Source organism: Pipistrellus kuhlii, unplaced genomic scaffold, assembly GCF_014108245.1.
Source record: "Pipistrellus kuhlii isolate mPipKuh1 unplaced genomic scaffold, mPipKuh1.p scaffold_m20_p_11, whole genome shotgun sequence".
NCBI classification, from domain to species: Eukaryota; Metazoa; Chordata; class Mammalia; order Chiroptera; family Vespertilionidae; genus Pipistrellus; species Pipistrellus kuhlii.
The window spans coordinates 38,837,249-38,862,678 of NW_023425416.1; the positions used below are offsets into that span (position 1 = coordinate 38,837,249).

Here is a 25,430-nt window from a genome sequence, read left to right on the forward strand (position 1 = left end):
AAGCGGCAGTGGAGCCTGGAGCCTGGATTTAGACCGTGTCACCAAGGAAGGCGCAGTCCCAAAGGTCCACAGCTTCGGCTCCGGGCACCCTGGCTGAGTGGGTCTGAGTCGGCTCCGCCCCGCAAGGCGCGCGCGGCCACGCCCCTTCCCGGCCACGCCCACTGAGACCTGCACTCCACTCTGTACAAGTTAGGGGCGGGGCCAGGGGAGCGCAGGCGCAATGGGAGGCGGAAGTAGCTACTCTGGAAGAGGGAAAGGGACTTGCTGCGCTTCGTGAAGGGCAACGCGCTCAAACTCCCGTGCAGCTCCGGGAAGCCCGTGCGGGCGGCTGCACGTGCGGCCTCACCCAGGCTCCTCCCCTCCCCGCCCCCTGCCCGGGTGTGGCCTCGCGGCTGCGTTCTCCGTCGCCGAGATGGCGCTCGACCCGGCAGGTACGCGGGCGGGAAGCGGGGGTTGTTGCTGAAGTCTCGGCCCGGGGCTGTAACCGCAGGCCTGCGGGCTGGGGCCGCCCAGGAGAGGCGCTGGCCCTGCGGTGGCACCGCTTCCGCAGACGTCCCCTCCCGTCCGGCCGGCTGCTTAGGGGGTTTGGTCAGCCCCCGTTCCTTCCCTTGGGCTCCAGGTCGTCTTCCCGCTCCTCGTGGTCAGGGTTAGGCAAAGGCATTGGGTTTCTTGTCTAGGCTCCAGTCCATTTGTGGCTTACAAACATTTTCCTCCCCAACGCGACTGGTTTCTTCATCCTCATTCTCTTTTTTTCGCTTCTTTGAGACACAGCCTCCTTTAAATATCTGTAGCCTAACTTAAACACATCAACACACAGGATCGATCCCTGTGGGAAGAGGCAGTTTCTTTGGAAAGAATCACCAAAGTCGTCGTCATGGTTATTTTAACGTAGATGCTCACACCCCACTCCCATTTGCAACAGTAATTTTAGTTTCCCTCCAATTCCCACCCTTAAGGAAGCTGACCTGTGGTATCTTTGCTTTAGGCTCTTTTATGTAAGAACATAGTACAGACAACGTGATTTTTGGAGGAAACAGTGATTGATATAATTCATTACCTTCATTTTAAGGGCATGAAAACACAAGGCATTAGGAGGAGAAACCTTTGGAGATTCAGAAATGAAAAAAAAGTCACTTTGGTGGACCTCAAGGAGAAAGAAAAATATGTGTTGCTGACAATAGATTTATTGCACACTATTATCAAACTTCTCAATTATCCAGCAATAGCGTGGCATGGTAGATCTCTGTTATACAGATTTGGAAACTGAGGTTGAGAGGATAAAAGAATTTGAAGCATAAAAAAACACATGCAGGTCATACCAATATTGGGCCAGGTGATTGGGTCAGACTTTATGAAGCAGTTAACAATTGTGGGTTTTGAAAGATAGAATTGGTGAAGATGTGGCAGAACAAGCAAATGTGAGTCAGGAAAGTGCACCACGTGATGCTTGGTTGCAGGGTGAACACTTGGATTTGGCTGGTGGGGGTAGGAGGAGTGTCAGTGAGGGAAGTTCAGATTGGAAAGCAGATGGAGGCCTATACAGTTCTAGTATTTCTGAGCTGGAAGGGACATTCATAGTAACCTCATACCATACAGAGGTTAAAGGCTTTTGTTTGCCTTTGTTTTTGAATTTAGACAGGCAGGGAGATTTAGAAAAAAATCTTCATACAGAGACTCTTAGCCCACTCCAATCTTGTGCCGTGTTCAAGGCCACACAGCTAATTGCTGATAGAGCCAAGTCTAGATAGAACTCAAATAATTTCCTTTCCAGCCCATTTGAGTATTTATTGATTAAACAACTACTTGTTGAGTGCCCATTATATGTCATGTATTGTTCTAGGCCCTAGAGGTAGAACAAGCAACATCCCTACTTCAAATAGAGCTTGTGTTCTGGTGGTAGAAGAAATAAGACAACTACCACTTCCCCACCTTAGACACACACTTGGACTGTGATAAACATTATGAAGAAGATAAGCAGTGTCCTGTGGTAGATGGTGAAGAGAGGACTATTTTAGATAGTGGTCAATCAAGAACACTATGAGGAAGTGTCAATTGTCACCCCGGCCAGGAGGACACGCTGAGTAGATGCTTGGAGACCAACTAAGAGATGTTAGAGATTGATAGCACCTGCTGTTATACTGAATAAGGGTGGTGAGGGAAAGGAAGGTATTAAAGATAATTCCTCAGGCTTTTTACTTTTAACAACTGGGTGGATGGTAATGGTCAATCTAATGACATGATCACTGAGAACTTAAGACAAAAGCGAGGATGGAAGCAAGATTAAAATGGAAAGTAAGAAAGTAGAGTCAGCAAGAAGAAAGATCTTAGAGAAAAAAATTCTTTATTTGTTTAAATTCCAGTATACAAATGTCAGCTGCTTTTTTTTTTTAACTTTATTTTTATTTGGTTCAGAAGTTGAAGCATAGGCTCACATTTTGATATTTCTCTTGCTTTTTTACAGTCCACAATGCTAATGTGCCCATACTGAGTAGATATTATAGTTATGCTAAATGAGGTTTCTATAACGACTTTGTTTTCCCGTTGGCTTAGATTACACTTTTTGAGATCATAAGTTTGATATTCTCTTATCAGTAGCTTTTAAGTAACGGTAGAGTCCACTTTTCTCAAGAAACTCTGAACCCAATAATGAAATAAACGCAGGTGGCATATTTATTTTTATACATAATTTTATTTAAACTGTTTTTCTTTATGTTAGCGTCGAGGTAATAATAGCACTCTTTGTAAGTTTATTATCTGTAATTGTGTTCATTATTTCCCCTTACTATCTGATTGCTGAGAGGAAAAGCTGGAGAGAGTCCAAAACACCCAGGAAAAGTGGCTGTAGCATTTGAGAAAAATACTAGGGCCTGGGTTGCCCAAGCCTCTGGCATGTAAAATACTCCATAGACAATATGCAGAGTAGAGGAGAACCACTATTTTTGAACTCTTTCCCCTTTTATTGACTAGTCTTTTGGCTTTGTTTTCTTATCAGTCTCATCTTCTGATTCCCAGAAGAAATTCTCTGCATCTTTAGCCATAAATTGGACCTATGATTGCATAATAATAATAATAGAGAAATATATAGTATAACTTATTCAGTACTAGGACTTAAACATAGTAAATCTTATTCCAAGCTATAGCTTCTTTACCAATTTATAAACCTTTCCACAAATATTGTATATTTTTAAAAATCTAGAAAATGTAGTGATTGAAAATTTCAAAGGTGGCTTTTTTTTAATGTATAACCCATGATCATCTCTAGAAACAATGTTAAAAGTGGTGCTTGTTGCCGGGACCAGTTTGGCTCAATGGATAGAGCGTCGGCTTGGGGACTGAAGGGCCCCGGGTTCGATTCCGGTCAAGGGCATGTACCTTGGTTGCGGGCATATCCCAAGTAGGGGGTGTGCAAGAGGCAGCTGATTTATGACTCTCATTTACGTTTCTAACATTCTATCTCTCTCCCTTCCTCTCTGTACAAAAATCAATAAAATATATTTTTTTTAAAAAGTGTTGCTTGTTAAAGTAGAATTTTAAAAAAGATAAAATTATTACACATGCAAATATAAAATGAATACATGCTGAAGATTGAAGATTTTCTTCAACTTGTTAATTAGTGAAGGAACCAATAAAATGTAAAAAACAGTTCAGAAAGTATTTGAGAAGTTAGATACATAGACAGTTTCATATAATAGATTGCTGGCTTAGCTGAAAGCTGGTTTATTTAAGACAGGATCACAAACTATAATCTTCTGGGCCTTTCTCTTCCACAGGTCAAAAATTATTTCTCTCTCTGTTTGACACCTAGAAGTTACACTGCCCCTTAACAAGTTGTAAAAAAGCCCATTAATGGAAAATCAAGCCCAGAACTAGTCCTGAAAGAACATCCTGTTAGGCCTTTGCTATTTTCAGATTCCCAATAAATATTCTAACATGATTATATACCCAGATGACAACTCACAAGAATGGGCCTGATCATTTTGATTTCTGATTTTTTCTAATAACTAGAAGAGACTCCTTCCTCCCTTTTTTTTTTTTTTTTCCCATCTCTCCTTTAGAATAAGAAGTTTTCCTTCCCCCTTCAATTAATAGGGATTTATTTTCTACTTTTGCACAATAAGGGCAGGGGCAGCATGAGAAGTTTCTTTAATCAACGTGTCCATATCTGTGTGTCTGTCCCTGTCCTTCCATTCGTGTTTTAGTCCAGAAATCTAATTAGGGGAGGAGGATAGGACAGTGATAGCGCTCAGGGGGAGTAGACATGGGATCAGAGATTTTATGACATTGTATTAGTAGATGTTTAAAGTATATGTATCTTGCCGAAACCGGTTTGGCTCAATGGATAGAGCTTCGGCTTGGGGACTGAAGGGACCCGGGTTCGATTCCGGTCAAGGGCATGTATCTTGGTTGCGGGCATATCCCCAGTAGGAGTTGTGCAAGAGGCAGCTGATCTCATTGCACTCTCTCTCATTGATGTTTCTAACTATCTCTTTCCCTTCCTCTCTGTACAAAAATCAATAAAATATATATTTCAAGTATATGTATCTTGAGAAGATGTCATTCTAGTAGCTTTTGGCGTCTGGGCTGCAGGAGTTCTTTCAGTGGTTCCAGTGGGGATGTAGGTAGATTAGCAATAGGGGTACAGCACTTATATTTACTGGAAATTTTAAATTTTTGAGTTAGATATCTCAACAGATTTGGAAAAAAAAATTGAGCATTATGTAGTTAATATGTTATGTTGTTGATAAGAAAATTTTTGATTTTATTATTGCTACTATCTACAGGATTTTCTTAGACCTGAATTGTATTCATAAAACTAAAAATCTGGTTAAATTCTACATTTTGTAAATTTCTAAACTTAAAGTATGTTTGTACTAAAAAATACATTGTTTTTTCTCACTAGATTAATTTAACAACCCTCTAATGGGTTGTTTACTGAAAGTTGAAAAACATTAGCTTATGTAAAAAGCATAAGAAAGAGTTGACATCAAAGAGAAGTGTGTTGTGGCATTGGAAGGGTTGTCAGTCATGAAATCTCCTGTAAACATTTTAGGTGTTTGAATTATATTCTAAGAACAGTGGGAAGACATTGCAAGTTTTTAGGTAAGGGGTGACATGTAGAACTTCATTTTGTGTTGATTGACTTTTGATTAGATAGAGGTTATGCTTTCTCAGCAAATACTGCATAAGTGGTATATTTTTCTCAGAATATCATTTCTGGAGGCACATGATGTGTCTCTATCTCTCAAAGGTGGTATGAATTTTGATCATGTAGTCAAGGTCTTGTCCCACTGTGGGATCAGGCCTAAACCAGCAGTTGGACATCCTTCTCACAATATGAGACTGCTAGCTCCTAACCACTCACCTGCCTGCCCCTGATTGCCCCTAACAGCTTCTGCCTGCCAGCCTGATCGCCTCATAACCGCTTCCAACACTGCTATCCCCTGTTGGCCATCTTGTGGTGGTCATCTATGGTAGCCATCTTGTGATGACATCACACTGTGCCGCCTATGCTTTTATTTTATAGGATTATTAGAGCATTTTTGAGCATCTTTTTTTCTCACACAAGATGTCCCTGGCTCAGCTTACACCTACCTGGCTTAGCCGATCCAGGACCAGTCATTTCTCTGACAAGCCCTTGTTCATTTTATTTGGGTACAAATTCGTATACATTGAAAGGAAATTAATTAGAAGAAATATTTTCAAAGCTTGGGAGGGTTCCAGAGTGTGTTGAGACCTTTTCACCCAGTCCCCATAGGACTGTAGGAGGTTGGCTAGCCAGGGAGGAACTGTGGGAGAGCTCCAGGGTATGTCCAGCCCTTCTCAGCTAATCCCAGTTGGCCAGACCCCAGCAGCAAGCTAACCTACCGGTCAGAGCAAATGCCCCCTGGTGGTCAGTGAACGTTGTAGTGACCGATCAGACACTTAGCATAGAGTCCTATTCGCGGTGAACGAGAAAGCTAACCACTGGAAGGGCTTCTGTGCTCTGCTTGGATGGGGCGGAGTCTCGGGGTGGTGCAGACAACCTTGGTTTCTCCTCAGCCCCTCCCTACTAGGGTCTGGTTTCTGAGTCCTGCAGTAATGGCCGCTGGCTTCACACACCTCTGAGAGATCTCTGCCCACTGTCTGGCAGTCTGGCCTCTCCCTGTCTGGGGCCATCTATCAGAGCAATAGGGTGGTTCTGTTTTCCTCTAAAACAAGGAAGCTAGCCGCGCATTAGTTGTCCGCCTAATCCACAGCATTCAGGAGAAGAGTTTGCAAATAGTGTGATGTGTGATACATTTGTCAGTCCAGATGTGACCAGAACCAATAGTATTGGCGGCCACAAAATCTCAGGTGTAAAGGAAGGAGAAGTCACTTTCATGTGACGGTTTGAGGGAGAACTTTGGGATGGAAAAGTAATTATTGGCTTTGATTTTAGTTAAGTAAACTTTGATAAGAAAATAAGAGATAGAGCCGAAGCTGGTTTGGCTCAGTGGATAGAGCATCGGCCTGCGGACTGAAGGGTCCCAGGTTCGATTTCGGTCAAGGGCATGTACCTTGGTTGCGGGCACATCCCCAGTAAAGGGTGTGCAAGAGGCAGCTGATCGATGATTCCCTTTCATCAATGTTTCTAACTCTCTATCCCTCTCTCTTCCTCTCTGTAAAAAATCAATAAAATATATTTTTTTTAAAAGAAAAGAAAATAAGAGGTAGAAGATAGAAAATAAAGGCAGATGATAGAGCTGGACTTGAACTCCACCAGTTATTTGCTAGATCATGTTGCAAGATTGCTTTGAGCTTTATGAACCTCAGCTGCTTCATAATACCTGCTCATGCACATGATGATGTTTCTAAAACAGTTTCTTCTACATCCCCCTCCTTCCTTTATTCTGCAAATATTTGTTGTGCTTCTTCTGTGTACTGTGTAAATGGAAGTGATTTTATTTAGGTGAGGAGGATAACATAACCACTGAGATGGCAAAATGAAGATTTAAATTGTATTGATAGAAATGTTAAGTTGGAATCGCAATGCTGATGGGACATGGAAATTACCAATATATGCTTGAAAATGTGGGTAGACTAGATTTGGAGCTAGAGATAAGCACTGAGAACTCAGCACAATAAACACAATCTTGGAAGATAGAACCTTGTGGGATTGCCACAAAAGGAAGAGGAGCAGATCTTTATCTTGGAAGTGTTTACACTTTTTCTGGTATTACTGCCATTACTCAGAATATTTTTGAAACTCCTTTCAAATTTGCTTTCAGCAACTATAGGATACTCACCTTAATGTCCTCCTTTTGTTAAATTTTTGTTCAGAAGGTGAACTTGAATTTGAACCAAGGTTAGCCAAATTCAGTCTGGGGAAGATGGTAGAGGTTCATCCTGGGAAATGATACTCCCCTGTAAAGTTATACTATGGAACTGGTTTTCATGTTAACTCAGACTGGCTCTGAAGGTCATGCCAAGAAAGATATTGTGAGTCACTCAATCAAAGGTTGAGTCTTTGAAGTAAGTGAATAACTTAATAGAAAAATAATCTTCCCATTTCCTTATCAGCGTAGTACAAAGTTTAGTGAAATATTGTAAAATGAAGAAGAACCAGTAGAGATAGGGTATCTAGAGGCATTGAGGAACATTCATAGTTTTGAGACATATACTAATGTACATTAGAGGAAAAATAACCAGGCTATTATTGTTGAGAAGGCATAGGCTTGCTGTGCTTTACTGCTTTCTCAGATATTTACTTCTGTCTCCCATAACACTGCTGAATTTCTATTAGATATCAATGGGAAACTCTGCTTGTCGGAAAAGATAGTTTTGAAGTTTTACCAAATATATAAATGTGAAACCCTTTTACTTAAGAAATTACGGCCTCAATGGGGATTGCAGCATGTTTCTAAAATTGGCATGACTTATTGCATAAGTTGATTTCCTGCTTTGGTATAATTTTAGATTTGTTGTCTCTTTTTGGCCTCATCTTGGTTAAAGTAACGTGGGTGGAAGAGGAAGTTTTCATACCTAGCAATCTGCAGAATCTGAGGTCCAAGAAATAGATGCTTTTGGGAAATGGGCACATCTAGTGTAAACTATGTGTTTATTAGCAATGAAAGCTGGTAGGACAAAGAAGTTCAAATGAAGTTTATGATTGTGGGACACAGGTGGTATCTAAGCCAAATGCTGAGTAGAAATAAGCACATGTACTTCATTTATCTGCTTTTCATATTTTGTAAGAGTTTGAACTTACAAAAAATTAGATTCTTACTCATTCTTTGAAGATGTCTTTCAACTGATAAACCTTTCCTCTTGCTTTTTTTTAAAAAAAAGAATTATTTTTTTCATGGTATGTATCAGCTAATCAGATTTCCATTTAACTTGATTTTCTGATTAAAAATTGAGAAGTATGCAGTTGTGAATTTTGCTTGTTCAAAATTATGCTTCTAAAACAAACAGTTGTATCATCTAAGGGTTTCCATGCTTCACCATAACTGGAAGCTCTCACAACCTTGTTTGCTAAAATCCCTTAAACTGGCCACCATCTCAGGTGTGTAATAGAGCTGTTGAAGAAGATGTGGAACCTGTCTTCCATGATCTTGACATTGCCATTTTATCAGAGGCTTGGGTTATTTCACCTCTGTGAGCATCCACTTCATCTGCAAAATGGAATCAAAATACTTATCTGAAAGGGTTGTTGTGAAATTATGGGCCTTCATTGCCCTCATCTTGAGATTTCATAGACAGGCAGGCTGGAATATTGAGGATGGGGGTGTAATCTCTTACTACTGATTTTCTGGAGTTGTGTGTGTGTGTGTGAAGTTCAAGTATGATTTAAAGGAAAGAAGGTAAATGGAACACTTATCACTGTCTTAATTTTCCAAAGGATCTCTGCCCACCCCCTTACTCATTTTATTACTGTCATTATTGCAAGAAAGTATGAAGGAGCTGGCAAGAACATGAAAATCTGCTCAGGAGCTTATGTATCTGTGTCCTTTTCAGGAGAATTGGAATCTGCCTAGCTTCCTGGTATGAAGGTAGCGATTGAGAGTTCTGGCCTTGTACTATACATGATATCATCTGCCTGGGACTCTTCATTTTGAGACTGTTGGTATGAAATAAAGAAGAGGGCCAAAAGGTCAAAACTGATGCTACTGAGAAGACTTGTAAATTTGCGGCTCTTTGGCCCCTTGAGTGTGGCTCTTCCACGGAAGCACATACAGTGTGATTGACACTTCGTGGCCCATGTGCAGAAGTTGGTTTTCGGCCTGTATGAGTCTATTTCGAAGAAGTGACGTTAGAACACTCAAGGGGCCAAAGAGCCGCATGTGGCTCTGGAGCCGCAGTTTGCCAACCATTGCTAAATAGTAGTATAGAAATGTCTTCAGGAGCAAGTAAATGGAACTAGGAAGTTAAAATTTTTTTAAGTGGCAGTATCTAAATAATCAAATTAGCTAAATGAAAACATTTTTATTATTGAAAAGGCACACCTTGCCCTTTAGGTATTACTTCTTCCCAGTGAAAGATTCTGTAATATTCTGATTTAGATACTGCCTCGTTGTTATCTTTGTGGATTCATAAGCAAGTACTGTTGTCAGTAGCCTTGTAATCTAGTGCTGCCATATTTGTAGGAACACGTGAGCCCCAAAGCAAAATCTGAGCTAACAAGTTCAGCCATTGGAAAAGGTGAAAATTGACTTTCAGGTGATGATAGAATGTTGAGAAGTTAGAGCTTTGGAAATTTTTCCTGGTGGCATTATTCTGATTCTTTATCTCAGTATAAATTCATGTGACTATATAGTAGCAAACTCAATATTTGATTTTTCTTTTTTGCAGGTTCTTGTACAAATGGATAATATATATGCATCACATTGACATTGAGAGAATCACTGTAATTTTATGAGTAAAGTGCTATATCTATAATATTTATAGTATGGAATATAGCTCTGAAATATGTATACAATCTTAATTAATGGTTGAAATGCTACCAAATTCTTTGCAGAATTTATATCTTTTAAAGTGTGTCATTTCTTATTTAATGCCCAAATTAAAACATCATTTGAAGTGTACCTTTCTCAACTGGCATAGATAACCAATTTTCTAATTTTTATCACCACCATCGCTTCTCGGCCTTTTGGCTAAGATCAAGTGTAGTGTCTAATTTTTATCACCAGATATTAATTCTGCATGTTCTTGTATCCTGTAATAATGTAGTCTTGTGTCTGGCTTCTTTTTCTCAACAAAATTTTAAAGATTCATTCATGTTGAGTGTATCAGCACTTAATTTTGTGGTATTGCTAAGTAGTGTGCAATTGGGCATTTAGGTTGTTTCTGATTTTTAAACAGACTTGTACAGATTGTTTTCTGGATATATATTTTCATTTGTCTTTGGTAAATGAATACCTAGCAGTGGAAAATAGGTTGGGTGTATATTTAACTTCATAGCTTAAAAAGCAGTTTTCCAAAGAAGTTTATCATTTCACACTCCCACCAGCAATAGTTTACGAAAGTTCCAGTTTCTCCACATTTTCCCTAACATTTGGTGTTCTCAGTGTTTTTAATTTTAGTCATTCTGGTGGGTGTAAATGATATCATGGGTTTCATTGGCATTTTCTTAATGACTAATGATTTTAAACACCTTTTCATGTATGTATTTACAGTTTGGATACCTTCTTTTTGAAGTGTCCATTAAAGCCTTTGCTCTATTTTTTATTGGGTTGTTTATATTTTTTATTATTAATATGCAGGTGTTCTCTATACAGTGTGTCCCCAAAAAAGTATACACACTTTTAATAATTATAAAGGCAGTGTTTATTAAAATACATTTCATTTTCAAATGCAATATGAAAAAATGCAATAGAATCTACAGATGTACTGTTATATATTTTTGAGTAGACACAAATTTGATTCAATTTGTCACTTTTATATGGATAGTGAACACTTTCTTCTGATCCATGGCTTGCTGTTTAATAGTTTTAATTTATGAACCATAGCAAATTAATTTTTGTGGGTTCTATGAAGCTGGGGATCAGAGGGTTCAGATAGATTTTTTTCATGTTTATCCAGGTCATTGTTCACAATACTTTTATTTTTTCATTGACTAGTCTTGGTGCATTGGTCAAATTAAATTGGCTATATATACATAGACGTATTTTTGGACTCTTATTTTGTTAATCTATTGGCTTATCCTAATTATGTCACTATTCCACTACTGTGATTGCTGTAGCTTTTAAAACAACTTTCTCATTAGGTAGTGGAAGTCATCCAAGTGTGTTCTTTTATTTTTATGTTGTTTTGGTTATCTTAGGTCCTTTGCTTTTCCTCCTATATTTTAAAGCTTTTTTTATAACTTAATTTTGACATAGTTTAAACAAATCATGCTGCAAATTAGTATAATTTCAATGTATATATTCTCCAGCTTTCCTTAATGATACTACCTTAAATAATCAGTACATATCTTCAGTGAGCATGATACTGCCTTTAAAGGGGCAAAGATTGATATTGGGGGAGAAAAATCATACTATTTCAATGTATAAAGCACTGTTATACATACAGTACATGAACAGATACACAATGTATCTGTGATAGTAACATTTAGGGGGGGGATTAGGAGATAATGTCTGAAAAAGCTCATTTAGGGGCAAAATAGTGAAACAGTTGGGGCATACTGCTATAATTCAGTGTAACTAAGGAAACCAGGAACTGACATTAATATACTATTTACTCAGGTACATATCTGAGTTGAATTTCACCACTTTTTAAAAAATAAATGTTTTTATTGATTTTAGAGAGAAGGTAAACTTCAGATTCTACATATCTGAAAATGTGTTTAACTTTACTCTTAATTGGCTCTATAATTCTTGGATGTAAAATAATCTCTCTCAGAACTTTGAAGTTACTTCTCCATTATTGCATTCAGGTCTTGCCAGGGAAATATGATGTAATCTGATTCTCATTCCTTTGGGTGGGAAATATATTTTCCCTTTTGAAGCTTTTAGGATTTTGTTTCAGAGATTTCATCTAAGTGTGTGTAAGTAATTTATAGTCCATTTCTGTCCAAGGACTCGTGTCTTATTATTTGCTTCAGTATATTTATCATACGAATTTTAAAATAGGATTTTCCATATTCTTTTTGTTTGTTTGTTTTTGTTTTGTTTTTTGTTTTTTGGATTTTCCGTATTCTTTGAACTCTCTTAGGAGTTGGTTACTTCTTGAGTAATCACAGAGTGTTGTCCTTCATCAAATTAAGGTGATTCTTGGCTGTTTTGTTTTGTTTGCTTTTTGATGTACCCTGGTACCCTCACTACACTACCTGCATTTAGAGATGGTTGATCACATATTACCAGGGAGAGTTTAGGGGTTTCTGGTTGTCCTAGGTGTTATGAGATACTGGGAAACTTCCTTATGAACTTTTGGGGATAATTACCCGTTACTTACCTCTTTTATCCATAGTCTGAAAGCAGCACCAGATGTGACTCACTTGGCTCCTACTCATGTATTTCAACCAGTAAAGCTTTAGTTTCCTCAATGAAGTCTTTTGCTCCTTATTTTTGCTGCTTCTGAGCATGGAGCAACAACACCCACTTGTCCTGGGGAAAAACTGCTTCCTGGAATCTGATCTCATCTGCCTTTTGTCTTTTAGAGATTCTTGATCATTTTAGTTCCCTGAGAACACTTTTGTTTTTATTTATTTATTTTCTTCTTTTCTTAATCCTTACCCGAGGACATGATTTTATTGAATTTTAGAAAGGGAGGAAGAGGGACATGGAAGTGAAAGAAATATCTATCAGTTGCCTTCCCCACAGGCCCCGATACAAGATCAAACTTGCAATCCAGGCATGTGCCCTGACCAGGAATCAAACCGGCAACCTTTCAGTGTTTGAACAATGCTCCAACCAACTGACAGACCTGGCCAGGGCACTTTCCATTTGTTTTTCAGGACTCTAGGAATTTAAGGAGCAGGTGGGACTCTGCAGCAGGTGCTCAGTCTATTACTTTAATCTAATTGTGGAAGTTGTGTTTAAAATGCACAGAAATCTCACAGGTTTTTTTTTATGCACATAATATTCCACTTTTTCTTCTGCAGTTCTGGCTTTCTTAAACCACTCTTATTACTAAATACATTATTCGTGTGTCTCTTAATCTTGGGTTTCAGTATCGATAAACATCATCATCAATATCTTCTATCCTTGGATCTTAGTATTGATAAAACTCCTCTTGGGGATTATATTAATTAAAAAATTATAATATTTTAGTCTATAACTTAATTTTGATAAGATTACATGAAATATGTTATAGTTTGCAGAAATTTTAGAAATATGTTGCCTATGTCTTACATTTTTTCCTGCTCTATATAAAAATTATTTGGAATGATTTTTAGTGACTGAAATAATCATAATTTTATGAAGTTATAAAACAGTTTTTAACATATTTGCATAGACTTTTATTTAAGTAAACCACAGTGCTTATTTCCCCTTCATACAGGTGATTTACTTGAGACTTACGTATATTAAAGAAATACCTCCTTTTTTTTCAGAACAGCATCTCAGACATGTTGAAAAAGATGTTTTGATCCCTAAAATAATGAGAGAAAAGGCCCGAGAGAGGTGTTCTGAACAAGTTCAAGGTAATATTCAAATATTCATATAAAGATCAAATACATTTTTTATAATATGATCTGAATTTAATCTTTAGCCTTAGAGTCAAGTAGTCAATGAATTAATATGTATGAATTGTTTCTCACCCTTTCACCGAGATACCAGGGTTTCAGCTTTCAGAACTTCCAGATTATATTGAATTCATTTACAACTTAAAAATATTCTCTCAAATTACTAGTAAAAAATGCTTTCCCCCCCAGAAATATAGCTACATATAGGGACTTAGTATGAATATTTTGGAGAAACAAGTCACTCTGGTGGTTTTGATAGAGCAAGAAGAAACATAAAAAAACATGTACCTGTTTTCATCTGTCAACATATTCATACAGGAATATATTTCAAGATGATTTTCTCTGGTGTCATTGTCTATTGCTGAATTGTTAATGGAATTCCATAGTACTTATTATGAGTCTGTTGTTTTTTTAATGTTTTATCTTGATGAGTAGAAGCTATTTATATAAATCAGGGGTAGGGAACCCTTTGGGCCTAGGGCCATTTGGACACTTATAACTTTACTAGAGGCCCCATGCACAAAATTTATGCAAGAATAGGCCTTCCTGTTCTAGCCAGTTTTGCTCAGTGGATAGAGACCCAGCCTGTGGACTGAAGGGTCCAGGGTTCAATTCCGGTCAAGGACATATGTCTGAATTGCGGACTTGATCCCCAATAGGGGGAGTGCAGAAGGCAGCCAGTTATTCTCATCATTGATGTTTCTGTCTCTCTCTCCTCTTCCTTCCTCTCTGAAATAAAACATATATATATATATATATATATATATATATATGTTTAGAAAAAGAAAAAAAAAAAAAAAAAAAAAAGAGAGAGAGAGAAACAGTAGGCCTTCCTTCCCCAGGCTGCTGGCACTGGCTTCCTTCTGGCACCTTAGCCTTAGAGTCAAGTAGTCAATGAATTAATATTGACTTAATTTTTTTTAAAATTAAGGTCAGGGCACATGCCTGGGTTGCAGGTTTGATCCTGGGTCGGGGCCTGTGGGGGAGGCAACTGATAATATTTCGTCCAGAAGGTCTTCCAGAAGGACATTCAGCTGTCTGATCTAATTAACATATTATGCCTTTATTATTATAGATTCTCAGGCCATACAAAATTATCAACTTAAAAATTATCCTGTTATATTGGGTCTAGTAATAATTAATGTCGTTTTTAAACATTAGTTTAAAATCTTGCTTGGCGTTGACTTGTATTGACATAACCTTCAAACACGTGGTATCTACAGAATGTGTGAAGTGCAGTTAACAACTTTTGCTTGAAAAAGTTTGTGTTTGGTTTGGTTTTAGTTGCAAAACTAGGGCTAAGAAGATGGCGGATGAAGAGCATATTCGGCACTGCATGCTTTACGAGTTCCAATTAGGAAGAAAAGCAAGTGAGGCTGCAAAAAACATCTGTAGTGCTCTTGGTCAAGATGCAGTTAGCGCCAGAAAATGCCAGCGTTGGTTTGAGAAATTTCACGAGGGAAATTTTTCGTTAGATGACAAGAGTGGTCGAGGCCGTGTGTCCAATTTTGATCAAGAAGCTCCTCAAGCTCTTTTGGTGCAAAATTCTCAAATTACCCAACAAGAGCTTGCGACAACTTTAAATTGTTCACAAAAAACAATTTCCAATCAATTGCGTGCACTTGGCAAAGTCCAAAAGTTTGGAAAATGGGTTCCTCATGAGTTGACCTACAACAACCGTAATCAAAGAGTCACAATTTGCAGTTCGCTCCTCTCTCGTCAAAACCGTTTGCCGTTTTTAGAGCAAATTGTTACCGGAGTTGAAGAATGGGTGCTGTATGTTAATTTGAAAAGGCGGCCTCAATGGTTGGACAAAAATGAGGCTCCGCAGCCCACGCCAAAACCTGACTTGCATGCGAAAAAAGTGATGATGTGTGTTTGGTGGAATTTTAAAAGAATTCTTCATTATGAACTTTTACCATCTAACCAAACCATTACAAGTGCAGTGTATAGTGCCCAATTGGAAAGGTTAGCCCAAGCTTTAAGAGAAAAAGAACCCGCGCTGATTAATCGGAAGGGTGTAATTCTTCACCACGATAACGCACGACCGCATACTGCAAGAATCACTGCTGAAAAACTGCGCCAGTTGGAATGGGAAGTTCTCCCTCAACCTGCATATTCTCCTGATATTGCCCCTTCCGATTACCATTTGTTTCGTTCTTTGCAAAACTTTCTTCTTGGAAAAAAATTTAATAATGAAGAATGCCTCAAAAATGCATTGACCAAATTTTTTGCATCAAAATCACAAGAATTTCACAACAGAGGGATTAAAATGCTTCCTGAGCGTTGGGCACAAGTAGTAGAAAACAACGGCAACTATATTGTTGATTAAATTTTGTTGTATTGTTTAAATAAATTCGATTTAAAAAGGTATTAGAAAACGACATTAATTATTACTAGACCTAATATTTGGTCAAACATTTAATTACCTCACCCCTAATGCCTTGGCAGGTCCAAACCAAATGATTTTGCTGGCTTTATATGGCTTTTGGGCCAGGCATTCCCCACCCCTGAAAATGGATGTATGCTTACTTAGAGAATGTTTTAAAATATTTTAATACCACCTTGCTATATTCTGTAAATCTAGAGATGTATTGTTGATTAATATGTAACATGGTGAAAAATGTAAGCAAGCCAGTGGGAGGTGAAAAATGAGGCTATAAATTATTAAAAAGTCAGTTGGCAGTATTGCTGTAGAAATGTCTTTTAAAAATAATCTACCTCTTGGAATGGTCAGCTAAAAGAAATAGTGTAAAATTTTGCTAAGGTAGGCTATTTTCCTGGCTCCTTTCATTAATTTCCCCTGTAGTCTTCTTCTTCAGTGATAGACCACAGTAATTTTAGTGGGAGTGATGAGCTGCCACTTCACTACAGGTTTCTCTAGGGAAGTCAGGCTGTGTCAACTGTAGTTTTGGGACTTTGGATACTGGGAATATTTCTATTCCTCTGATGTCTCTCCTTAGAGAATGACCTTTGTGATAAATGGATGGAGGCAGTAAAAAAGAATAGTTCCTCAGAACTGACATTATATGATGGTTATTTCTGTGTCTTATATGACTTATTTGGACATATTCCAGTTTAACTCCATTTGTAAATTAGATTTAAATTAAATTCATATATATATATATATATATAATCTATATATATAAAAGGCTAATATGCGAGTGTCCCCACAGGAGTTAGACCAGGAGACTGGGAGTTCTATTGCTCATTATGATGTGCACTGACCACCAGGGGGCAACACAGTACAAGGGAAGGCCCCAGCCAGCAGTCAGGGAAGGGAGGCCCAAGCTGGCAGCCAGAAGGCCCCGATGGGCCCTGATCATTGGCCAGGCCAAGGGGCCTTATCCATGCATGAATTTTGTGCTGTGGGCCTCTAGTTTATAAAGAAATTTGTTTATAAATTACCAATAATTTATTAGTGTCATTCTATGCTATTGTTTTTGCTTTCATTATGAATTAGCTGCTTAATCAGAGCACTTGCCTTTTATACCGCTTTACTCCCCCATGTGACAGGAAAAATTAACCCATTGGCACCTGCAGGCAGGGTTCAGTGCACATCTGGCATTGGCAGGTATGCTGATAGTCTCAAGAGATAATCTTTCACTTGCCTCATAGAACTTAAAAAAACACACACACACACATATATATATATATATATATATATATATATATATATATATATAAAATCTCCTGTGTTAGGGTTAACTTTTCACTACTAGGAAAACATACTTTAATAAGTAATTGGTCTAAAGTTATAAATATGAGTTGTATTTATGCCGTCTTATAACACACATTAATTTGATATCTAGAGTTATATATTAACTTTTTACTCCCATAATTCAGATGAAAATGCAGAATGATTGTGTGGCTTTGGGTTTTATAACTGTCTTTTCTTACTGGTAGATGATGAAACTGTTTTTGAAATGTAGAAGAATATAAGTTTAAAGTATTTGTTTGTGTTCCACAACTACCATTTTGTAATGGTACAGAAAAAATTTTTTAATTTTTGATTCTTCATAAAATATTACATTGTTTAGGCTGTTGACATGGTTCAGTTTCTCTTATTAACGTACATAAAATCTTCTGAAGATTGAAAGCATCTTAAAACTTGGGTTATTTCAATGCATTTGTAATTATTAGAACATGTTATAACAATTGATTTTTTAACAATTGAAATTTTATAGATAATCATATATTGATTTTTTTAGGCCATATGGTCCAAAACAGTGTTTTTAGAATCTAAAATTAATTACTTTATAAAGCAATAATCCTTAGTATTCTTCCTGTTTAACCTTGTGAATTAAGAAAGAACATACATTGCTATTATTTAAGTGGCCGAGCAACAGCTACATTTAAAATGAACAACAAGATGCAAATTATAATCAGGATACTTCTATTATAATTTATTTACTATTTATCACCTTTGCTTTATTAAATAATTATAGGATTTTATATAAAAACATTATACATTGTTCTTAGATAAAGATATAGGAATTTTAATAAGTGGTCTGACTTTCTGCTAAATGCCTGAAACATGATTATGTAGGAAAGCTTTTCTGTTTGATTTTTTTTTTCTCATGTCATTGCAACCTGGTTGATCATAAGAATTGGGTCAGGCTGCCAGCAACTTAGGTTTGTGAAGGGAATGGAACAGCTTTTTGAGGGACAAAGAGAAATGAAATCACTTTCAATGAAAGCAAGATGCCTCATTATAGTCACCAACAGCAGTTATTGACAGCTACACTTCCTATTAACAAGGAGCATTTAACTAAGAGTTTGGCTGTTGGATCTTTGGACTTGATCTAATTTGCTAGCATTAATTAGTTTCTTTTGAGCACAGACACTTGGTGCTCACAGCTATAGATTTGGAGGGCTAATTAGGATAGAAAATTGAACAGAATGGGGTAAGGCATTAACCTTCAACCATTACCAGCTGGGACACTGATAAAGACCACAGAGTCCAAATGCTCCCTATTGATGTGAAGAGTACCCTAATGAATATCAATTTCAGCCAGGTTGATATATACTTACTACTTTTTTCTTCATTATAAAGTTTAACCAACTTCCATGATATCTTCATTATCTATATATACACTATTGTTTTTCATTATACACTGAGTTAGTCTGAGTTGCACATTTCACCTTATGTTTTAAACAGAATTTATCGTTAGTAGCAGATAATATTTAGAATATCTCACCGTACAGTAAAATTTAACTTTTATCTACAATGATATGATTCTAATTCTATATTGAATTTTTATAGTCTCCCCCTCCTGAAAGCCAAAACAGAAGTCCCCTTCCACCAAGCATGATGGTGGAATCATTTTTTATTTTTATTTTTTTTTTCTTGGATCTGGGAGTTAATGACCTGTGGCTTTAGGGAAGTGGTTGATGACCTTTGGAGGTTACTTTCCACTCTGTGACTTTTTCCAGGTTTAAATATTTTTATTGTTTTCACAGAGGAAGAGAGAGGGAGAGAGAGATCCAAACATCAATGATGAGAGAGAATCATTAATCGGCTGCCTCCTGCAAGGCCCACACTGGGATCAAACCTGAAACCCGGGCATGTGCCCCTGACCAGAATCGAACCTGGAACCTCTCCATCCCCCAGTCCTTAGGCTGACACTCTATTCACTAAGCCAAACCAGTCATGGATCCCATGTGTTTTGACACTTTGCTAATTTAATGATTTGTATTTTCTATGTTAGTAATATTTTAAAAATATTTGTTGTCATGTATATTGGTAAATTATGCATTCTAGTAATTATAAATTTCACTTCTGGAAATAGAGCCTCCATTAAGAGAGTCACTGAATTGCTGTATTTTGTAAAAAATCCTCATTATATTTGCTCTTTTTAGATTGCATAGTTGATATCTGATATTGTCTCTATGCTGAAGAATGAAGTTTGCTTTAAAAATAATAAGAACTTTTTTTTTTCTTTTTCTTTTGCAATGACAGATCAAGACCAAAAAAGTACATTTTTATCAGGGATGACCTAGAACTTTCTTTAACCTAGCTATATTCTCCTACTTACTAACTCCTTTCATCCTTTGGGCCTTTATATCATTTTAATGTTTCTTTTATATCATTTTATTCTGTTGCCATGTTTTTGATCTTCTGACCAATAGTTGGGGCTTGGTTCTAAAGGAATTATATATAATATAAGAAAGCAAGGATTATTTGTTTTTTTCTGAAACATCAAAGAGATATCCTATCTAATAAAGAGTGGATATGCTAATTGATCCTCAGGCCATCACAAAGATGGCAGTGCCCACAGCCAATAAGGAAGGAATATGCTAATTGAATGCCCCATCCTCAAAGATGGCAGCACTCACATCCCATAAGGAGGGAATAAGCTAATTGACTGCCATACCCTCAAGGATGGTGATGCCCACAGCCACAAGATGGTGGCACCCAGACCCTCAGCCCTGCTGGGGCTGCAGGTGCACGGCAAGGCCAGGCTCAGCCCCAGGTGGTCCCAGCAGCTCCGAGTGCCTGCCTCCAGGGTCCCCTAGTCCCCTCATCCCCCCATGCACCCAGGGCTGGCCCGAGGCACATGCAAGCCTTGGATGATGGCTGCCCAGCCAACCAGGGCTGCCCGAGGTTCAGGTAACCAGGGCCAGCAGAGGCTTGTGCTGCCAGCAGTGGCAGTAGCAGAGGTGTGATGGGGCGTTGCCTTCCCCTGGTTGCCAAGTTGCCTCCCGCCCCTGAGGGCTCCCAGACTGTAATTGGGGGCAGGCCAGGCTGAGGGACACCCCCCTCCAGTGCATGAACTTCAATGCACTGGGCATCTAGTAGCTAAGTAACACAGAAGCTTGATAAAATACCTACCCTTTTCTATCTGTCAGATACAACTGAAGTATGTTACATTTTGCTAAATTCCAAACATACATGAATAGACAAAAAAGAAAATCAAATTAAGAATGTTTAGGACAGTCTTTCAAAGGTTTGCAGGCAGAGAACTATCAAAAAATTATTAAAACAATTGGAGGCTATAAATAAACACAGTAATCAACCTTTCCATGTTACTTGAACCTGATGAAGATTTCATTTGTTTGAATACTTTCATTACCACATATGTTTTTGGCATTTAACCAGTTCACTAATGTTAACCAACACTGAAGTGGAGATGTAACATATCTTTATACTGGTTTGGATGTATTATGATAATATATAAAATTACCAAATATGATATCTGATACAGTACATATTATGTATGCATTCTAAAGAATATAAAGAGTATGTTATGTACTCTAAGAAACAAATGGACTATTTTAATTTCTGAATATTGGCATTCTTTTAAAATTAGAAGCTGTTGTTCAAGAACTTGACAGATGTTTGTTTGCCAGAGATGAAGGGACAGTCTTCTCAGACTGCAGTGGCATAACCTCTGGCATTTATCAAGTGTCATGCTGCTGTGTGAGGATGAGCATTAACTGCAGTATTTCTACATAGTTAACTGTGACAGTCTTTCTTTCATTCTTACAGGTGTCCTTAGGCATATATTATTCACAAGAGGCCCAGTGCACAAATTCATGCACAGGTGGGGTTCGGCCAGCCCATCCCAATCATGCTGGGCTGCCTGTGAGGAGGGGCCACAAGCAGTTGGCTGGCCAGCCCTGCCCTTGTTTGGGGTAGGGAGGCAATCAGGGGCAGGGCCACAGGCGGTTAGCCAGCTGGCGCTACCTCCTAGTCAAACTCCTGGTTGAACTCCTGGTTAAAGGGGATAGTTTGCATATTAGTCTTTTATTATACAGGATTATCTTCTAGAGAAATTAATTAGCTGGATTTGTCAGATTTTTAAATCTAACAGTTTATTTTATTTTCAGTTTCCAAAGCTGAAGAAAATCCTGTTTGGTCTAAGAATGGCTAAATAGTTAAACAGTAGTTTATTGTTTATTCTCTGAATTTAAATGGCAATTGACTTCTGCTTACATAATCTGAAAGTTGTGTCAGGGTGCTTCTCCCTCCCCACACCCCTCAATCAACACCAGTAGTTTTATTCTGCATCTATGTAATAAAAGCCCAAGCTACCCTTATGGTGGAACAACCAGAATGGCTGATCAGCCAGGAAGCTGGGCTCACAGCTGGCGAGTGCATCAGCGGTGGCGGGATGCGGCAGCACTAAGGAACAGCGAGCAGGTGGGCAGCAAGGAGTGAGGGGTCCTGGACTGCGAGAAGGAGAGATAAGTGGGAGAGAGAACATTTCCAGACCAAAAAACACGGCTGGTGAATATCCCCCTAAGCCATCAGTTGGACATCCCCCAAGGGCTCCCAAACTGTGAGAGGGCACAGGCCAGGCTGAGAGAGACCCCACCCCCTCCGAGTGCACGAATTTCATGCACCGGGCCTCTAGTTTATTTATTTTTTTTTAATTTCTTTATTGATTAAGGTATTACATATTTGTCCTCACACCCCCCTTCCCCATTCCCATCCCAAACTCCTCCACATGTATGCCCCCATTCCCCTGTTGTCCGTGACCACTGGTTAGGCTCATATGCATGCACACAAGTCCTTTGGTTGATCTCTCTCTCTCTTATCCCCACCCTCCCCTACCTTCTCTCTGAGGTCCAACAGTCAATGCTTCCTTGTCTCTGGGTATGTTCTTGTTCATCAGTCTATATTGTTCATCATTTCTCCTAGATGAGTGAGCTCATATGTTACTAGAAATACACTTATAAGAACCAAAAATGAGATAAGCAATAATGGTTATACTGAGAGGCAACTGAATCAGTCTGTAGTGAGTTTCTTTCTAGGCCAACAGTTTGAGTGCCGGCCCTCTAGTTCTAATGTAATACCCATGCTCATACCTTTAAAAGGCATTAATGAATAATTTGTTTACAATGATTCTTTTTATCCTTTTGATTCTTCATCATAACCCTAAAACTGGTTATAATGATGTCCAAATTCAAAACCACAGCACAGATTTAACTCTGAACCCATATTATTAGATGTCTTTGCTTACTTTAAATATCTCTGCTAGCAAAGCAGAGAAAAACTTACTGAATTTGACTTAGTAGGACACATTATCGTTATTCAAGGTTCCCAGATTGTCGCACACAAGTTTAGCTTCCTCTTAACTTTCTCAACTTCATGTTTTATTACCACATATTTCTGTAGTTTGTCACCACACTTACACCTCCCTAGACAGTGAGGTTGCCAAAGTCTGTCTTCTTTCCCAAAGTTCTTCATTGATCAGCCTCTAGTCAAATCAGGGGTTCATACCAAACACATGACTAGAATCCAGTTCTCTTTGAAAAACATATTACCTCACTTTTAGTTGTCTTTCTAAGCCTATTGGATTCTTGAGCTCCAGTGGTATTTCCATTCTAACAGTAGCCTTTTCTTGTGCTGGAGAGGCCTTTTTTATTAGTAGTAGCAATTCTGATCCAGCTCAGTACAGATGAATGCAGCTGCAGCCTTTGATTACTTTTCTCATCACTCAGATATACAGACTGAACTCTAGACAATCCTAGAAAAGTCAAGACCATATTTGGAAATTTCATACTCATTCTCAAGGGAGCTAGACAGTCATTGAACCCTAAATTATGTCAACACAGGGTACAAATTCTGGTTTAAGATATGTTGCATCCTATTCTGTGCCTGGCATATCTCCCATAGATTTGTTTTATACCTAGCTCATAAACTTTAAACTTTTGAAAAGTTTAATTTCTGATCATATAGAAGGTTTGACTAACCATACTTTTTTTGTGCTAGTGTGAAAAATTGCAACTGTTTTTTCTTATTTTGGCCTCAGGAGACCATATGTTCAACATACATGTGGTTGATTTATTAAGTAACTCTTTAGTTTTGTTAGTCCTCATGATTTTTTGAGTGGATATAATTATTCAATCCTCAGTGATAAAGGATTCATGCAATTTCTTCTGTATTACCTTTTCCTTCCACATTTCTCCTGGTCAGATTTATTCAGATGATGAAATTCAAATCATATTTTTTTATTGTAGAACTTCTTCTCTGTCATTATAATTAGAGTGTATTTGATGTTCATCTCTCACTCTTAGGCTAGATCAGCGGTCCTAAATCCTTAATATACATCAGAATTATCTGATGCATAATTCAGGCTCCCTTTCACAAAGAAAGGTATTTTTTGTTTGTTTGTGTTTTCCATGAGCTCCCTAGGTGAGCTGAATATGCGACCAGGGTTTGAGAAACAAGGGATTAGCCAAAGGCACAAAATTATCCCTTAAAGCAGCTCACAGTAGCAGGCCATATGGATTTTACTCCTGTTCCCAGCACATTTTTTATATATATGTTTTTATGACAGCCTTCAAGTTTTTTCCCAGTGAGCCAGAGATTCTTAGCAAACTCTAAGAAAATAGTGAACTTAAGTATGCTCTTATAGTCTTAAACCTTGACCCTTTTGTTCCCCTGAAAATTATATGTCTGTTTCCTTTCCCCTTTTCCTGTTCTGAAAATTAATAACCTCGTTCATGGCACACAAACTCCATCCTCTTCAGTAGTCCTCCTCTTCTGTGTTCTATCATTACATGGTTTGGGTTGTCAAATTTCATATGTAGATTCTAATCATCAGCAGAGATGGGTTTGTGATTGTTTTCGATCCCTGAGTCCACAGGATGTAATGTGAATACTTACTTTACAAGATTAGTGAAGGAAGTTAGGACAGAGAAGAAGTCTTTGACCAGCAAGTTGGTGTATTCTTTGCCCGCCCCAAGGTGGTGGTTTAGGTGCTGAACACAGTAGATAAAGAGCCTCAGGTGACATGCCCTATTGGGAAGGAAGGCCTCCTGTGGTGACATTTACAGTCCAAAACTGTTTCATCGGTTCAGTAAAAATTTGTTCCAGTTAGCAAAATGTATACATTAGTGTATGTATACAAATATGAGAGTGGATCTTTTAGAAATCTTAAATTTGGATGAAAAGAAAACCTCATGATTTATCAGATTATCAATTCATTAGAATAATCCTGTATATCACCCAGGTAAATTCTCAGCTCATTCTTTTGTGTTACTCTGGAGGTATATACATATTAGACTTGTATATGCTCAGTTTTTGAGTGTCATTAAGGAAATGCTGATTTAAATATGTTGTTATTGAGTTGTATAGGTTAGTGTTCTAGCTAATATTGATATAACAACTCTTTTTTTTGCCATATAAGTATTTTGAGTGGGCCTAATTGAATATCAACATTTGTACATCATGATTTAGAGTTAACTTAGGTGCCTCTTCATATTTTTGACCTTGAAGGAACATTAGTTTTCCAATAGTGGGTTATATTGGTTAGTTTATATAGGGTTAATGTTATTGAGATTGGATTCTTCATCTTTTTTTTATTTTAACATGCCATTTAATAAATGTAAAGTTAATGCAAAGCATTTATATTAAATAGGATGGTTAAGTATGTCTTTCCTATCTTCTACATGGCTCCCACTGAGAGTGTTAATTTTCAACTATTCATTTATTATGTGTGTTATTCAGGAATATACCTATAAGAATATGCCATATTCTTGATCTTTGAATTATTGTTAAAGAACACACTCCTTAATATTTTTTATTAGTGGGTGGGATTTATCAGTTTTCTTCTTTTCATTTATTCCCTTTTGTTTTGAAACAAAAGTTCCAAGATATAAGGAAATAAGTCATGGTGTCTATGAACGGAGGAACTGAAGTATAGTATGAAGTAAAAATTGAAGCTCAGTTGCCCTCTAGGGGTTCCATTTTAACACAGCACATGTCACGGAGATTTAACGAGATCTTTTCTGGGAGGGGTGGATCTGAATAGAGGAGTTCTGTTTTTCATTTTCT

General features: G+C 37.8%; 1 protein-coding gene and 1 pseudogene across 4 annotated transcripts in view; both read left to right on the plus strand.

The window, feature by feature from the left end:
* Positions 1-219: 219 nt before the first annotated feature.
* The window catches only part of CMC1 (C-X9-C motif containing 1), a 52,058-nt gene continuing 26,847 nt past the window's right edge, over positions 220-25,430 (plus strand). For 2 of the 4 annotated variants that reach the window (XM_036431662.2, XM_036431663.2), the window contains exons 1-2: positions 225-431; positions 13,511-13,600. In XM_036431662.2, the coding sequence (XP_036287555.1) occupies positions 413-431; positions 13,511-13,600 (109 nt within the window). In that variant the 5' untranslated portion in view covers positions 225-412. Of the gene's footprint in view, positions 432-13,510; positions 13,601-25,430 lie in introns of all 4 variants that reach the window. The other 2 variants (XM_036431666.2, XM_036431667.2) reach the window with 2 other exon arrangements.
* Positions 10,093-10,178, plus strand: LOC118715828 (annotated as a pseudogene).